Consider the following 18,223-nt stretch of genomic DNA (forward strand, 5'->3'; position numbering starts at 1 on the left):
CGAACACTTCTGTTTTGGTGGATCATCTTATTTAGCCCAGGGAGTCGTCTTATACCTCCCAACCTATATATAGACCATGAAGTTCATAGTCTGGGTGATAGGATTTAATTCCTTTTAAACATCCAGTTCTCTCTACCAAGCTGCAAATTGAGGCTAGAAAGCATAATACCAGAAATTCTTGTTTATCCAAATGGAAATAGCTTTCTTTCTGGTGTCAGAATAGAGGACAGAGCCCCAGTTTAGCAGGAGTGCCCAGGGCCCTTCAGTACCTTTGTGAGCTACTCTGGTCTGGCTTATCTTGTACTTCAAAGTACATTTTTTTCTGCTGTTTTCTGCTTGTTTGCCTCCAAGAGGTACCCACTCAATCCATACTGGAGGCAGCCACCTAGACCTTGGTGTACACTTCTCCATATACTCCAATTGCACCAGAATTGTTTAGGGAGGGGGCTCCACATTAAACTTATTTTCCTTTTAACTGCAGCTACATGAAACACTACTGGAGAAGCTTAGATTTCCCCCTTTTGGACCAAGGTCTAATTTTGACTTTGAGAAATGTTTGTCTAACCTCTGCTAAAAGAGTTTGAACTACAGGCCCTTTTACACATCTCTCTTTATGTTATTTGTTTCATAAGAATAGAGTAATGCATTGCACCAGTCCTTCATTCATGCCTAAAGTGGTTTCTAAATTTACACTTAACCGGTTTATCCAACTTCCTTCTTTCCAAACTTGCATAAAGGGGAGAGAGGGTTCTTCATTCTTTAGATATTCATAGTTTTCTCAGATTTTATTTAAAAAAAAAAAACTTGAACAAATCTGGCAAATTCCTTTACTTTTGCGGGAAAGAAAATAGGCTTCCCAGTGTCCAAATAAACTGTTTCAAAATGTACTTGCAGTGAAAATTATTTTTGCTTTTCAGATTTATTGGAAACTGTTGTCAGGACATCTTAAAGCCTACCTTGGAGGATGCTATGCAAGGTGTGGATTATAAAACTATCCTTGAAGCAGCTACTTTATCTTCTATCCACACCTTAAGCATTGCAAACTGGATGGTCAGTCTAGAATAAGTACTGGATTTGCTTAGGTTGCCTTTCATGGTATCCTAAACTCTGAAGGATTGTCCCCTTCCTCTGCCCAATCTAACCAAACTCTGAGTCTTCCCAGATGTAAGATCAGTCATCTAATAAAATACACAGTTCAGTTGTGTAGATGACTTGGTATAATGGCAGGTGTTTGAATGGATCACTGTTTCAGTACAAATGTCTTTCCTCTGTCCACCAATGGAGTACTATTTTTTATTTTGGGTATGGCTGGGTAGAGAATCCCCTTAAGCTTTTCCTTTGTTATAGTCAAACTTCTGTACTGTCTTATTTCACCCTGCATTACATTTTATAGGTCAAGGTTCTCTCATTTCTTTGAAGCAGGGTAAGAAAGCTCTAAAGATGATACATGCTCCTGTTATGTCAGCACACTGACACCTGCCTAGGGTGGCTGTATGCTTTGTGGGAAGGATCCTGAGCTTTGGCAAGTTGGTCAGAAGGATGGGACCTTTGCTAAAAAGTTCCAGATTTAAGGAATGCTGCAGCTGAGATCTGACCGCACATCTGCTACTATGGTAAGTTACCTAGACAGTTGTACTGTTGTCTGTCTTTGCTGTCCTGCAAGTCTCACTCAAATCTTCGGTCTTCAATCTAACTGTATGATTAACCTTAGCCCTGTTGATGGCCAGGGGCCCTGTGCGTTCTCCCAAGGTAGTCCATTATCCTCACATCTGCCCATAAACTTTTCGCTAGATTAACTTTTATGAAATAAGATGGTGTTTGGCAATGTGTGCTGTTGCCAAGGTCTTGAATTCTGTATTTTCTCCACATTCCAGAAGTTACTCACTTCTTAGTCTCCTTGATCAAAGATGACAGTTTAATTAGTGGCACATTCATTTTCATCAAGGGTTATATTCATCATCTTTGAAGGTATACAGGGTCTTCACGACACACTTTTAAAAAAAGTTCCATCTTGATGCCTTAATTTTTTGTTGTGGAAGCCAAAGTTGCCACCCTTTGAATCGGCAGTCGGAGCAGAACTCATTGTATTGGTGACCTTCTTTGTGTTGTCTAACATTTGCAAGAGGGTCTCTGAACCAGATGCCCTTTCCTCCAAACCACATTACTTTACCTTCATAAGTACAGAATATTTTTGTGGACTCCAGTCCATCTTTTATGCGAAAAGTAGCCACAGAAGTGAATTTAAATCCTTCTATTAAGCTGCCGGTGGTAATCGCCAGTACTCTGTTTGAAACAGAAACCATATTTGCTGCATTATTTAGATGTTCCCAGACAGTTCATTTTAACTTGTGTGTTGGAAAGGCATAACTACTGATCTGATGTCAATTTTCATTTGTTCCTCAACTCTTGGGTTTGGATCCAGTCATCTAATCCAGCTGCTTTTACTATCTTGTGATTCACTGAAAGCGCTCAAGCTTCTCCCTTTTCCCATAATGCCCTAATCCCTAACATACCTCTGATCTTGTTTGCTGCCTTAGAATAGAGACTTGATCACTGCTTCTGCTCTTGAGCTAGTAGCATTTTTTATGTCGCAAGTTATTTTTGTAAACTATTTTCTCATATTTATTATATCAAGCATCTAATATACATCCTCTCGTTTTCCAACCTTCTTGATAGCATTTGTTTTGTTTTTTTTTCAGTATTTGTGTACTTTACTTTCCTGTGCTTTTTAATACATTTCTTTTACCATTATTGGTATTTTTCCCCTTTAAAAAAAATCTTTCTTTACTTTTGTATGTAAATATACTGGCAAAACCCTTTAGTTTCAAGAAATGTGCAGCCTGTGGACACAAAATTCCATTATCTGATGTGCATGCTGAATGCATTTTTATTGTCTAGGCCCTTCACATCTTGATGGCAGTTGTGATATCTGTAAGGGTTTTAACTCTAGGGCTCTTATTGACAGGTGAAATAAGCTGATACTCCAGAGGCTTGCTGCCTTCTAAGTCTTCTGCTTCTGCCACATCTTCTGCGGCTCTAACCCCCACCAGTTTGGAGAAAAAAGACTCCAGGAAATGTTCCCCAGTGCCATCCACTTCCTTGGCTCCGGGTTCAGAACTTACAAGCTCCTCAGATTCAAAGATGAGAAAAGACCAGTCTCCTTGGATCTGGTCGGCACTGTTAACTCTGGATCTAATTACATCCAGATTGCCCTCTCTGTTAAACAAAGTCACTGTAGACTTTCCTGCAGAGCATCCTCAACCTGTTCCTCCAAAAGCTTGACTTGAAGCAGATGTGAACAGAATGAGAGGGGAAGTTTCTCTCAATGCAGATAACAAATGGGGGTTCTCCCAGCTCTGACACCATTTGCACCAGAGCCCCTTATTAGTTTAAACTCCCCCTACACCCCTTGCTTGCTCCTTCTCCCATCTGACCTGTAGTTGGATCTCAAAATTCCAGGGGCATTTTCATTGGATCCGAAGATACTGTTATCGTCGACTCTGGTAGCGCCCGAGTGCATTTGCTCTGAGCGTCGGAGCTGGGTCCGAAAGGTTGGAGTAGACTCCAAAGTTGACAGAGCAGTCTCTTCCTGTTGGAGCCTCGGCATTTAAATAGATCAGCTCCAGCACACTCCTTGAATGCTTTGCCTTCAGAGAAGAGAGAGCCTACGACCCGTAAGCATGCTCTTTTGGAGTTATTGATTCCCTTTTCTCTGAGGCACTGTGCATTCCAAGTAGTGCAGAAAGCATTCTCTCTCCCTAGAGTTCAGACTTCTCCACCTTTGATCATTCTAGTCCATTTGTCTCTGCATCTTGAGCCTCAGCCATTCTTGCAACAAGGGTAGCCAGCCCAAGTTAGCCTCCAGGATACCCAACGGGTTACAGTGATTTCTTCCTACGCCTCCCTGGCACATCCCACCATAGAGGTTCCCAGGAAGAAAAAGTGCAAAAGTAGGCACTTACATTCTCCTCAAGAGGCTGTCGCAGACTATACTGACTTTGAAAGAGAGGGGTCCCAAGATCACCACCTGAATATGGCTTATTTGGAGACCGTCTGGAGCTGCAAAAGCAAAGGGGGTGATTGGTCTCCTGACAGCCCTTCTGAAGAGGAGTCTGTATTCCTTGTGGCTTTTGGTGCTGGCCCGTCTACCTCCTGGGTGACTCTGTCTGCCAGTGAGTTATTTTGATTTGGTTCAATGGTGTCCAGTTCCTTCTATGCCCATAGAGAGACCAATCCCCAAAAGACCAGACAGGATCCTGGCGTCACCAAAGGACAGCTCTTTTTGGAGTAAAGGAGTACCAGTTGATGCCATGATCGTAGCAGCAGCCACAAAAAAGAAACTAGCAGAACAAAGCTGTCCATTCCCCCAACAGGGAGTCTAGGGCAATGGATAGATTTGGGAAGTGTGTTTTAAGCTTCGGTGACCTTTGCCCTTTAATCAGTGGACTATCTGGCACATTTTATAAGACTCCAAAGGGATTTGATAAAAAAAAAAAAAATACTCTCCAGATCCCTGTCTGGGACCATATTCTCCGAGACAAGAGAGCACCGTTGGCTACACTCCAGTACATTTCCAGTTTGTCCATGAGGCTCCTCTCTCACACAGCAGAAGGTACCTCATAGGCAGCAGGTTCAGAAATTTTCATTAGACTGCATGCCTGGATGCAATTGTGTGTTCCCAGAACCCTTCAGATCATCCTTAGTCAATGCTCCTTCTGATGGATCTTCCTTGTTCGGCCCCAAAGTGAAGCACACATGCTCAAGCGTGAGCAGGAAGATTAAAACCTGTCTAATGCGAGCGTATGTTTTTTGACCCCTCAACAAATCTTTTCTAGGAAGCAATGAGGTGGTCAAAAAACGTGGTTCAAGAAATCCCAGGGTTCCTTCCAAGATCCCCAGGGGCAGAGGGGGGACTCTAATGGAAGACGCTGCTGCCCTCACTGTAGAGGGGGTCCAGAAAATGAAGGATCTACAGATACTTCATCTGGTGGATTTTACCAGCGCTCCTGAAAGCGAGCTCGAATATTATCCTTGCACCAGAAAGCCTGGCTAGAAATTACAAACTATTCATGGGTGCAGAGAATAATATCCACATGTTATGTCATACTGTTTTCTCATCCACCTCCATTGGTCTCTTAAGAAAATCCCCAGTGTTCCACCCAATCAGAATGAAACAGCAGCAATAGAAATAAATAAATAAGCTGCTTAGAATAGGTCCCCCAACACCAGAAGGAATCTGGAACTTATTCAGGGTTTTTTATTGCCAAAGAAAACTGGGATCTGAGACCAAGTTTAGATCTCAGCCACCTAATTCATTCAGTTCAATACACGAAGTTCCTGATGGTCATGGTTCAGTTAATTCTGCTTTTTCTGCACAGTAGTATGCAGCCTGAAGAGCTATCCTACAAAAATGAGCAGACGATCCAGAAGATGGCTACGCTTCTGGCTGGGAGCCAGTTATTACCAGTTCAGAGCTCTGCTCTTTTGTCTCACCACAGCCCCCAGGGTGTTGACCAAGTGTATGGCAGTAGTAGCAACCAACTTGAGACTGCAGGGATTCTGGGTTTTCCATATCTAGATGACTAGCTCATTGCCTGTCCGACCAGATGTCAACTGATCCAAGCTCAGGATTATGTACTCCTGTTATGCTGCAACCTAGGCATTTGAATCAACTACAGCAAGTCTCATCTGGAACCAAATAGGAATTCATAGGTGCCTCAATCAACATGATCACACAAACAGCATCTTTCCCTTGATCAAGAGTTCAGACTATTAGTTCCAGGTCAGAAAGATAATCTAAAACTCTTCTCTCTCACCTCGGCTAATTCTTCAAGCTTTGGGGTGTATGTTGCGGCAGCCATCCTGGTACCATTGGCAAGGTGAATATTCCAGTGGACATTGGAAACTCGGTGGTCCATTCTTTACCATCCCCAGACCAGTCAAATAAAAAATTATTCCAATATATATATATATATATATATATATATATCAGTGCAGACCGGGAGATCTTTCTGCGCTGTACTGCGATCTCTGAGTTAGAATAAATAAGTAGCGGGTGGGGGGGTACAGGGGGGCTTGCACTCCTGCAGAAACATTGTTTTGTATTTCGTTTTTTTTTTCTTTTTTTGTATTTCCCTTTTCAGAAGGTCGAGCTTCTGAATTTCGAGCATATGGCTTTGGCCATATGAATTTCGAGATTTCAGCCGTTCGACCTTCTAAAGGGGAACCCATGTGTGTGTGTGTGTGTGTGTGTGTATATATATGTGTGTGTGTGTGTGTGTGTGTGTGTGTGTGTGTGTGTGTGTGTGTGTATATATATATATATATATATACACATATATATATATATATATATATATATATATATATATATATATATATATATATATATATATATATTTTATATATATATATATATATATATATATATATATATATATATATATATATATATATATATATATATATAATAAAACACAAAACTCCCAAACCAACTTCACGAAGTAAAATCCAAAGAGTCCACCCAGTGGGAGGAGGAAAATAGCAACCAACAATGAAACGTTCGTATACAAAAGCGTAGGTATCAATTCAACACTTCACCAGCAAACCCACATATTCAAAATGCAGAATTACGATGCCAAAAGTTGCATAGTACAAATAGCTCCAAAGTGTAAAAACACAGGTTTAATATGTTAGCGCTTTCACGGACAAAGCCGCTTCTTCAGACATTACAAAAACAGGAACTGACATCACAACTTATATACACATATCCTGCCTTCCACTTAAAGTGGTCTGCATAACAAAAAGATATAAGTTAAAATAGTGAACGTTATACAAACTATCCTAAACACTCTATACTCATGTAGATGTATGCAAAAGAGTAAAATAATCAAATATGATTAATTAATTTAGAACAGTTTCTGAAGATAGCCAGCAGGTCAAAGAACAAGATAATCCTCATTGCCCTATTCTGGCCCCGACAGATATAGTTTCCCTTTCTGTGGCCTCCTTTAATTCAGGAGCCTTGGACACCGGACCCAACCCCAGACCTGCTCTCCCACCCAGAGGACACTTTCACCTGAATCTTCAAAATCTCAAGCTCACGGCGTGGTTTCTCCAGTTGCAATGATTGCCAGGCATAGTAGTCTTACCACTCCAGTTCAGCGAATTGTGTTAGCCTCTCATAAACTGTTGACTAGACGAATATACAGCAGTAAGTTACACAAATTTTCAAAATGGGCTACAGACATCAATTTCGACCCACATTCTACTCTGATTCATAACATTTTAGAATTGTTAGCATTACTTTTTGATACAGTTGCATCCTCCTCAACTCTTAGGGTTCATTTAGCTGCAATTTTAAATTTTCATAATGGTCTAAATGATACACTGCTAATGTCACACAAACTTCGTAAAACCTTTTTGAAAGGTACCTTATTGTTAAGACCACCATACAAGGATCTGTCTACTCCATGGGACTTGAATTTGGTGCTACAATCTCTTATCAATCCTCCTTTTGAACCTTCTGCAAATTGTGATTTGAAGTATTTATCTTGAAAAAAATTTAATTTTGATTGCTATTACTTCTGCTAGAAGAATATCTGAATTACAAGCCTCATCTTGCAAGTCTCCTTATGTAATATTTCATAAGGACAGGGTGTGTGTATGTACAAATCCTTTCTTTTTATCAAAAGTAGTATCCGACTCTAATATCAGTCAGGCTGTACAGCTTCCCAGTATTTTTTCCCAAATTTTCAAACAAAGGTGAATACAGTCCACGTTTGCTAGACACTTTTACCTTTACAGAACTAAGGAGTTCAGAAAATCTGATCAGTTATCTGTCTCATTTTCTTCTGTTGCTATGGGCAAACCAGTTTCTAAGGTTCCTCTGGCAAAATGGCTCGGAGACTGCATAACATTTATTTACAACAGAAAGAATGTACAGCCGCCGGGGCTTTTTATAACGTCTATAGATGATGTATGCGCATCTCCACATACCTTTTATTACTCATTGCAAGTTGGATCTGATCTCTAGGGGGCGAACATCCTTTGCTCAGTGGAACTCAGGAATATTCTTCCGTGAGACCTCCCAAGATTTGGTAGCTGGGGACTCGTCCCACAGTCAAGGATCAAGTGAAGATTGACATCAGATAAAGAAGTTGTGTCTTAACATAATGTTCCATCTGCGTGGTCTGTCTTCACTTATCCTTGACATCCCCACCCTCCTTCCCCCTTACCTTTTTCGGGCTTTTTGGTGGAGTGGATCCACCCTTGTAGTCTACTTTATTCCTTTAAGTACAGATATGGTCTCTGATTTGTTCTTCATAGTCTGTCACTTTTTTATTTAAACTCTATCTGGGGTAATCTAGAGAGGAGCATTATGGGTAGGGCTACGCTCGAGAGTTTTTGGAAGGCACAAGCTGGAATAATGGCCGAGTCCGATAAGAGATACGGAACCGAACCCACAGTCAAGGATAAGTGAAGATAAACACAGAACGTTATGAAAAGACTCAACTTTTTTTTTTTTGTACTTTCCCAAATTAGTGAATGAACACACCTTAACCCTTTGGAACCACAAGAACATTATTCAGTATGAGGAAGAGAGAGAGGACCACCAGCTGCGGAGTGAACTATGCCCATTGTAAATAATTTCATGACCTACAAGCAGATGGTGTGATTTAATAGAATGCTGCAGTGTAGAAAATAGGAGTTACTAGCAGCAGATAGGTGACAACACCAGCATGCAGCCCAAAAGTACGTCTTTTCTCTTAGAAAAGAATACTGTGGCCTAAATTTGAAGGCCTCATCTTTTTTACAGATGCGATATGATGACATTTCAGATAACTGCACTTGAAGTACTGTAGAGCGGGCAGCTGTACAAGGAGGAGCTCACCTTAGTGTGAGAGTATAGCTTCTGTAACCCCTCTTTTACAGTAACTCTTGACTAGTATTGCAGGGTATAATTTTGTGGGGTTTTTTTTTTTTTTTTTTTGAAAAAAAAAATTGAGTATAGTGCTTTCACTACCAAGGAAAATGGATATGATGAATGCATTGAATCGATGTTTGCAATCTTAAGCCTCTATGTGCCTTTAACAAGCTTTGTTTAGAAACATCTGCAGCAGCTTAGGCAATATTCAGCATTCTCAATGATGCAGTAGCCTTTGGCTATTTAGGGTTGTGTCCTACCCAGGGTAGAACAATTGGCCAGTTTCAAAAAACACTGGCTCCCTCCCACACCATGCAGTGTTACTGCTGAATGGCTATCCCCTTGGAGAAAAGTCAGCAGTCAGTGTAGACAATTTCAGAACTTTCTTGCTGTCTTAAGATAAAGCAACTCTGAGGCTTCACAGGCAGACCCTCACAAATGAAAACTGAATGGGGGTCTTCAGGAATTGATCCAGTTTTGGGAAATACCTCCAGTAGATCTGTTCACCTCCTTTCAAAACAGGCAACTAAATAAATTTTGCACAAGGTCTCTGAACAGGCAGGGAAGCTGCAAAAGCAAATGCATTTTCATTCCAGTAGTTGGGAATGTTCCTGTATAAACTTCTACTGATATCCAAGCTGAAGAATCAGAAGGATTCCAAATCATTACTGTGGTGGTTCTCTCTGTCCCAGAGTGTGGTTCTCTCTGTTATGGCCAGAAGCAATTACCACAAGCTTCTTCACAGATTCTGTCTCGAGTATGTAGAGAGTTTAATACACCCCAGTCTCAAAAAACTTTTACTGCCTGGACAATTCCATTTTAATACCTTTGGGCACTTTTTTTTTATGATGGCATGCAGAAAGTACTGAAGTAGGCAAGAAGTCTTGCGCCTCTGAAATTTTATGTCAACCATGAAGTTGACTTTCTAGTCATTGCCTACTCATAACGAGGAACCTGTCAAGGATTATTGCACAAATGTTTGATCACCACAGATAAGTTACTGTCCTGTTATTGCCTGATTTCTTCTTTTGAGGTGGTTGTCTGCTATTTCAGCATGTCTACCAATGGATACTCCTTCATTTTGGACTTTGCTCAAGCCATTCTACAAAGATACTTTTCTAGTGGATCTATATTAGGTAATCGAATACCTAAAGCTCGACACCTAAACAGCAAAAGTTGTAAACCTCGAACAGCCACTTCCGCAATTTTTTTCGCAGGGAAAAAGTTCCCGTGACCATTATTGGGACTCTGCCCTTTTCCCCACTGTGGAGTGATGTCTGAGTTGGCATATTTAGTTGGGGGGGTACAGCCCCCCACTCGATTAGGGTTTGAATTTTTTTTTCCTCTGGCCAAGCAGATTTATTCCCTACGTAAAAATTCCCATAAGTGGCCATTCAATGATTACAGCTTTCTCTGTTGGGTGTCACGTTTTAGGTATTCGATTACCTAAAGCTTCGACTATATAATATGGACCCTTTCTAGTGATAGGCAAGGTCATCTGTTGAGGTGACAGTTGCGGACTTTACAAATTTTATTTTCTGTCTACATTTGAACCAATTTTTTTGCTCTGACCTCTTCCAGAGATTGTCTGGGTTGCAAAACTCTTGGTTTTCCATGCGTTCAAAGTTTATTTGTAGAAAAAGCTCCATTGTATGTGCTTATAAGTTTTCTTTTAGCTTCTACCATGCTAAAACATTTCCAGCAGGGTAAAGATGCATTCTAATGTAGCCTTGTTTTCTTTGATGGCATATTAGAAAGGTGTGGATTATAGAAGCACTCTAGCGGCAAATGCATGGTCCTCTACCTTTTTTTTTTTTCAAAACTTTCCCAGGTCTAGCACTAGCTTTGCTAGGACCATTTTCCAGGGGCTGTTGTACCATTATACTTCCACCCCCAGGGCAAATGAGCTTTGGTCATCAACCTAAATAATCGAAGGCTACTGCACCAGTGAAAATGATGAATATAGTAGATATTCAGATTTTTCAGTGCTGCATTAGCTGCACTCACCATCCATCCACCTTCTACTTTCTGTAGAGTTAGTTGTTGGGATAAAAAGTTATTTATATCTTGTTGGAGTTTCAGGGTGAATAAGCCGCCTCTTTCGGCAAGAAAACCCTGGAGAAGTTTGCACTCTTACTGGCTAGCCTCTTGGGAGAAATTAGCAATTAGCGGTTGCTTAGGTGTGGGAGAGAGACAGAACTTTAAGACTGGGGGATTGTTTTGCGAGCAGGATAGAACCCCAAATAGCCAAAGGCAACTGCAGAAATGAGGAAGTCGAGTATCTACTATTATTGTAAGTGCAACTTAATCACCAGCATGCAAAGGAAAGCACAGTTGTGTATTACTCAAATTTGCCAGCCTCTCTAAGCTTCTTGTTTGTTTTATGTCTGCATAGAGATAACCACTCTAAAGATAATTCCATAATATTTGCATATTTGTTTTACTCTTGTTTTTGATGCGTTTAAAAATGCTGTTGTATTAGTCTGTCTGTATTCTTCTGAATTTTTCTCATTAATTTTTTTTTTTAAGTAGCTTTGTTTTCCCTGCATCATGAAGCACTGGGCTGTTGTTGGCCCATATAGAAGAGCTTATGACTTGTAGCTCAAGTGCTAGTCTCTGTGCCACTCTTGTTCCGAGAGAATGAGAGGATTAGGTACTCTGCCACTGTCCTTCACATGTTTGTGGAATGATGGCGCTGCTGCTGAGCAAGGCTAACTTCAATACACTTCTGTTAGTTATTTGAATATGTACGGAGTCAGGATTCAGAGATTATGTTGGTGAAAATTCCCCTTGCACATACTCCTGGTGATCTGTGTGAGCTAGTATAACAAATTAGCAGGAGTAATGAGGTGCAGGAAGACCAAAGTCCTCTGCAAAAAATGTAATTATGTTACAGTGAATTACACTTTAAATGTGATTCTTAAACAGTAGAAGTGTATTTTGATTTAGTCGTATAGTCACATTAGCTGAATTCCCCTTTCAGGGAGACATTAGTTCGTTCATTCCTTTATTCTTTCTTTGGCAAAGTTGTACCTGTTTTGAGGCTGCTGCAAACCTTTACACAATAGCACAGGGTCAGAAAAACACAGGGTCAGAAATGGTGTAGCTCTAAAAATTAGCTGTTCAGTACATAGACTGTCTTCGCTTTTTTGCATACTTACTTTCCGAAAAAAAACATAACAGGTTAACCTACTTGCTATTCCTGTAGTTTAGCTAGTGAGATCTTCTGGAGTAAGACTTTGCCTTAGCTGCTACTTGCCTTTTTGTCTTTAGTCCTTGTTTCTGCCACATGCAGGTTTGAAGTGTACCATTCATTCATGTATTCATACATCTGTCCCTGTTTTAGCTAATCTTAAGAGTAAATTGGGATAAGATCGTAGTGTTCTGTAGATTGTTTTAAGCAGATTTACTTCATTGTTTTATATATTTTTATTTTTTCTTGTGGAAACAGTGTTAAGTGATGACTTAATTTTTGTTTCCCTTGTTTTTTTTTTCCAGAATGGTTGGCTGTGGCAAAATTTGTCATACAAGAAAAATGCTTCCCGCCAACAGGAAGACAAATGAGCCTCCTTCTTGTGCACCACCTTCACTACCAGTTCCTGAGTGTGCTATCTGCTTACAAACATGTGTTCATCCAGTCAGTTTACCTTGTAGACATATCTTTTGCTACTTATGTGTCAAAGGAGCTTCTTGGCAGAGTAAACGATGTGCACTTTGTCGTCAAGAAATTCCCGAAGACTTTCTTGACAAACCAACATTACTGTCACCTGAAGAACTAAAAGCAGCAAGTAGAGGCAATGGCGAATATGTGTGGTATTATGAAGGAAGAAATGGCTGGTGGCAGTATGATGAACGCACTAGCAGAGAGCTAGAAGATGCATTTTCAAAAGGGAAAAAGAACACAGAAATGCTGATAGCTGGATTTTTATATGTAGCAGACTTGGAAAACATGGTTCAGTATAGACGAAATGAACATGGACGCCGCAGGAAAATAAAACGGGACATTATAGATATCCCCAAGAAGGGTGTAGCTGGTCTCCGACTCGATTGTGACTCTTCTGTTCCAGCATCTACCAGGGAGCACTCTGCTGATGGAGCAGACAGTTCAGCAGACCAAGGAGCTACATCTGTGCAAAGTCAAATAGCCACTTCTGTTAGACCACCAACATCACTTGGAGGCCAGCCATCCACTCCTGTAACTCCAAGTCCAGATGAGAGTAGTTCCTTAGAGGGTTCTTTATCCCAGTTGCAGATAAATGGTGATGGCGCATCTGAAGCAAACCGTGTGGGAGAGGGAGAAGAAGATGAATTGACATCATCTGGAAGGGAGCCTAATTTAAATGATGCAGAAGATGAAACGGAGTCTGATACTAGCAGTAACAGTGAAGATGAGAGTGACCATTTTCCAAGTACATCTGTAAGTCAAAGGAACAGAAATCTCCATCGGGCAGTGACTGGTAGACCAGCTGCAGGAGCAGATGCACCTGGCAGCAGTGTAAATTCAAGACTGCCTGATGGATGTACTGCAACAGAGGTCTGAGTTCTGTTTATTTTTATAAAGATACTCTTGACTATAAAGGTGGTGTTTAAACCAGCATTGCACTGTGAACTGAAACTCTAAATGTCTGGGCCTTTTCCTGAACCTGCTTATAAATTGACCATCTAGTTGTTTAACTAGAGCTTCTAAAATATTCTGTTGATGAGCAACTTGGCCTTTTTTTTCTTGCCAGGCAGGCATTCAGGATTCTGATGAAAATGATCTTAATTATTTAACAGGCATTTCTGACATCCTGATTTGTGCTATTTTAGACTGGCATGTTTCTGGGATGTTGTCTTCATATTTAACTGTATCCATTGTGCTTCTTACAGTACCATTTAACTGTGTACTTGTTGTTTGATGGAACACTAACATAAAAAGACATGTCCAATTAAGATACTAAACCTTTCTCGAATATTAAGTGAATTAGGTATTTAAAAGAAACTAAGATGTATTTCGACAAGTGGTGGGAAAAGAAAAGAGTGTACCACGTATCCCATTACAGCATACAGTATGATTGGGTGGGGGGTATAGAAAGGTATATGTTGTATTTTGTAACCCACGTAGTTTTTTCACAATTTGAGACTTGCGTAGGTTTCGCCTAGACCCTGTAAATCTAAATTGAAGTTTCTTAGTCTTGTTTTAATGTTTTATTTCCAGGTTTGTAATTTAAATAAATGTTTCATTTTACTGATGTGTAGAAAGGTACTTGATTTTTCTCAGTTAAAGAAACTTTGCAGTAATATTTTATCTGCTTTGTCAAGTAAACCAGGTTGTCTTTTTTTTTTTTTTTTTCGCCAATGAAAAAGTTGAAATCAGGAAAGGGTTCCCCCCTTACTATAATTCATATGAACTTGCTGCTTTTTTGTTGAGCTTTGTAAATATGTCTTAACCACTGATGTGATGGGGACACATGGCTTTAGAAGACAAAGCCCATCATTAGGTTCAGATCTGAAGTAGTTTACTTCATTTGGTCTTCAACCTGTGGTGTTTCAGATCCACATCAGATCCAATACGGCCACATTTTCCAGCTGTGGATACAAGCTCCAGACTTCTCCCCTTACCCATAAAGCCACCCTGTCTCCCTTCTCCCCTTCAGATCTCATTTGCCACCATAGTGGTTACAGGTGTTGTTTCGGAGCTCTAGCCTAGTGGTTCACGTAAGTGAACTAAACTCTGTTTTTTATCTCTGATTTTCTTTCTATTTTCTTCCTTACATCCTTTACTTACCTTCTGTGTCAGACAAAAAAAAAAAACTTCTCTCTTTTAGTGTGTCTGTGCATGTCTCTTGGGTATGGCAGAAGCCCCTAAGGCAAGTTTTAGGAAATGCACAAGAGTGCGGCCTTAAGCTATCCCCAGCAGATGGCTACACTCTGTCCGTGGTTTGCCTCGGTGCAGATCACCTTAAGTCCCCCTGTCCTATTTGCTCTGGTTTCAGCCCCAGGGCACTTAAGGACAGGTGGGACAAACTGATACTGAATGGTTTGCTCCCCTCTTCAGGGACTGCTGTCCCTTCTTCCCCAGCAGGGATAGCAGCAGCTGCTGCTTCTACTTTCTCTTCCCCGGCCTCAGGGACTCAAACTCCCACCAATAAGTCCGGGGAAGGGGACAAGGCTAAGAAAGACCATTCTCGTAAGCGGTCTCCCAACTGTTCATCGGAAGCGGGTCCACCACCAAAAGTTAGGCCTCTGACTAAGCCTGGAGCTCCTCTGTTACGCTCCCCCAGGTTCTCCCTCAAGCCTGAGGAGACTCGTAGCCGGTCCCCAGTAAGGTCTTTTCCCCATCGGCTCTCCCGACCTGTTTCAGTGGCCTCCTTCCTCTCCACACGAAGTCTCAGCATAGTGGAGATGGACAAGATCATGTGGAGATTTATCTGTACCCAGATCTAGATAGGGATCTTGCCGGTGCCCTCTCCCTCTGGAGGGGGTTTCTTGCACCTTTTGTTCCAACCAACAACTCCTTCTCCGAGCTGGCCAGCGGTTTGAGTTTTTGGATCTGAGGACCTAAGGGGGTTGAGAGGTCAGCGCCGACTGTACCATGTACCTCGATGCCAGCCATTGCCTTGAGCTTATCTGATCCAAGCTCTCGGAACCGTATCCTCGGGGTCAGATCCGAGGGGGTGCTGTCTGCTCAGAGTGTTTCCGTTTCGGAGCGGAGCATCCCACTTGGCATCTCTGCTCCTGGAGGCTTGACTCTGACTCCCCTGTTGGGTCAGAGAGGGATGAGCTCTGCCAGTACGTCCCAAGAGGTTCGTTCCCCTTTTGCATTCGACGTGGTGGAGAGGTTTACTCTGTGTAGAAACCTCCAACCATTTTGTCCTCTGACTCCGTCCAGACCACCTTAGCTCTGAGTGCGGTTCCGACTGTCTTGCAGTCTCAGTTGGACAGCCTGTGGCCGCTATGCCCCAGGAAGTTCCGGTGGAACAACAAGAGGTTTGCGAGTCCTTCTCAGAGAGTTCCCTTGAGGTGGTACCCCACAAATGTACGTGTAAGAGGAGGCACTTGGACTCTCCTCTAGAGTCCCTCACAGAAGACATGAACTTGGATGAAGGGGAAGGTTCCCCGAGGTCACACATCCCCCCCCCCCCCCGAGGATGTCTCCTTTGGAGATATCATGGAGCTCCTTTGCCAGAGGGGGGGTGGTCAGCCCCCAAACTGACCTCAGAAGAGTCTGTGTTCTGGAGGCATTTGGCTCGGGGGGGCATCTACCTCTTGAGTGTTCCCTCCTGCTGATCCACTCTGATCTGATAACATCTAGGGCATGGAAGGAGCTGGACATTGTAGAGCCCATCCGTAAGCTCTCCAGCAAAGTATTGAGCCCCCCGTCAGACATGATGCATTGGAACAGTGGGTCCCTGGTAGATGCGATGATGGTGGTGGCTGCCACCAAGAAGGAGCTCGTTCAGGAGAGCTCCACGTTTCATAGACAGTTATGGGATGCAAGTATATGCTTCAGAGACCACCTCAGTGAGGGCAGTGAACTATATGGCACCCATCATTGGACTCCAGAGAGATCTAGTGAAGGAAATGGGAGTCTACCCCAGAGTTGATGGCGGAGGACAAAAAGACCTTCTCTGCCCAAATGGCCACTTTAAAAGTGGTTGCCAACACGTCTCATGCTACAGTGGGAGCCGCAAGGGCGGCCAGAACAGGCGTTGCTATCAGGCTTCACGCTTGGCTCCAGTGGTGTCAGTTTTTTGACAGCTTCAAGGCATCTTTCATCAACGCCTCCTATGATGGTTTTTCCTTCTTCGGGAAGTCGGTGAAAGAGAGACTGGTCCAGAGTGAGAAGGATGGGAGACGCTGTCTGCTGTCAGGATCCACTTCTCGTCTCCTCAAAGATCCTTTTCTAGGAGTCGGCAAAGAAGATGTGGTTCCAGAAGTCTCGGGCATTTTTCCAGGATGCTCAGGATTATCTGTCCCCCAGAGGCAGAGTGGGTCACAACAGACTCTGCCTGAGAGGCAGAGGGGGTCCTAGGAATTTCAGGTCCTGAGAACCCTTCTTGGAGGGACCTGGGCAGCAGCCCTGAGGGGTTGCCTGACTGGTCATCTCTGGAGGCAGTTGTGGGGGGTCGCCTGTCACTACACCCGAAGGCATGGGAGTCCATTACAAAAGATCTCTGGGTGTTACGAATCACATCCAGAGGATATTTAATTCCTTTCAAGGAACATCCTCGTCCGAACAAACTCCTCCCATACATCCCACCCATGCAACGGGAGGAGGCACTGCTAGAAATAGGAAAGCTGCTGAAGAAACGAGTCAACCAACCAGTCTCCCCAGACCAGTCCAGATCTGGCATTTACTCCAGGTTCTTTTTAATGCCAAAGAAAACTGGGGACCTCTGACCTATCTTCAATGTGTCCATATTGAACCTGTCAGTAACAAAGACAAAATTCTGGATGGTCACTCTTCAATCTATCCTGCCCTTTCTGCAGGCCACAGGCTGGATGTGCTCAATCGATCTCCAGGATGCGTACTACCATATCAAAATGGACAGGCGCTCCCTGAGGTTTCTTCACTTATGGCTGGGAACCAATCGGTACCATTTCAGAGCCCTTTCCTTTGGTCTCACCACAGCGCCCAGAGTGTTTACCTAGGTGATGGCGGTTGTAGCAGTTCACCTGAGGCTCCAGGGTATTCGTGTCTTTCCGTGCCTGAACAATTGGCTCTTTGCTGCCCCTTCAGAGCATCTACTGTGCCAGGCCAGGGATTACTTCCTTCAGTTAGCAAGCAATCTCGGTATTACCATCAATATGAACAAATCTTCTCTAGAGCCAGTCCAGCTTTTCGACTTTATTGGGGCCTGTTTGGGCACACTTCAAATGAGGGTTTTTCTCATCCCGGGCAGGATATGCAGTTTAAGATTGCATGTCTTACAAATTCTTCACACTCAAGTCCCCACAGTCGAAACAGTTCTCAGAGCACTGGGTTCCATGGCGGCCATGATCAATCTGTTGGCTCGCCTTCATGTGAGAGTTCTTCAGTGGACACTTGTGGTCCCTGTTAGACCTTCTCTCTCCTTTCTAGTGAGAATCTTGAGGGTATGCAGGGACTCCCTTCAGTGGTGGATTCAATCTCTGGATATCCTCCAGGGACTTTCCTTTCACCCTGCTTTTCCCAAAACCACAGTGACCCACAGACACCTCCCAGCTAGGGTGGGGGGGCACTGCTCAGGAAGGGCGGTCCAAGGCAAGTGATCCCCCCCTCAGAGACAGAGTTGGATATCAACGTTCTAGAGATGAGGGCAGTTCTTCTGGTGT

General features: G+C 42.7%; 1 protein-coding gene across 4 annotated transcripts in view; it reads left to right on the forward strand.

The window, feature by feature from the left end:
- Window positions 1-14,153, forward strand: part of RNF146 (ring finger protein 146) — a 79,917-nt gene extending 65,764 nt beyond the window's left edge. For all 4 annotated transcript variants that reach the window (XM_044064051.1, XM_044064043.1, XM_044064058.1 and 1 more), the window contains one exon: window positions 12,425-14,153. In XM_044064051.1, coding sequence (XP_043919986.1) covers window positions 12,426-13,466 — 1,041 coding nt within the window. In that variant the 5' untranslated portion in view covers window position 12,425 and the 3' untranslated portion in view covers window positions 13,467-14,153. The remainder of the gene's footprint in view (window positions 1-12,424) is intronic.
- Window positions 14,154-18,223: the final 4,070 nt, after the last annotated feature.

This window comes from Protopterus annectens, chromosome 1.part0 (genome assembly GCF_019279795.1).
Source record: "Protopterus annectens isolate FY-2018-M chromosome 1.part0, PAN1.0, whole genome shotgun sequence".
NCBI lineage: Eukaryota > Metazoa > Chordata > Ceratodontiformes > Protopteridae > Protopterus > Protopterus annectens.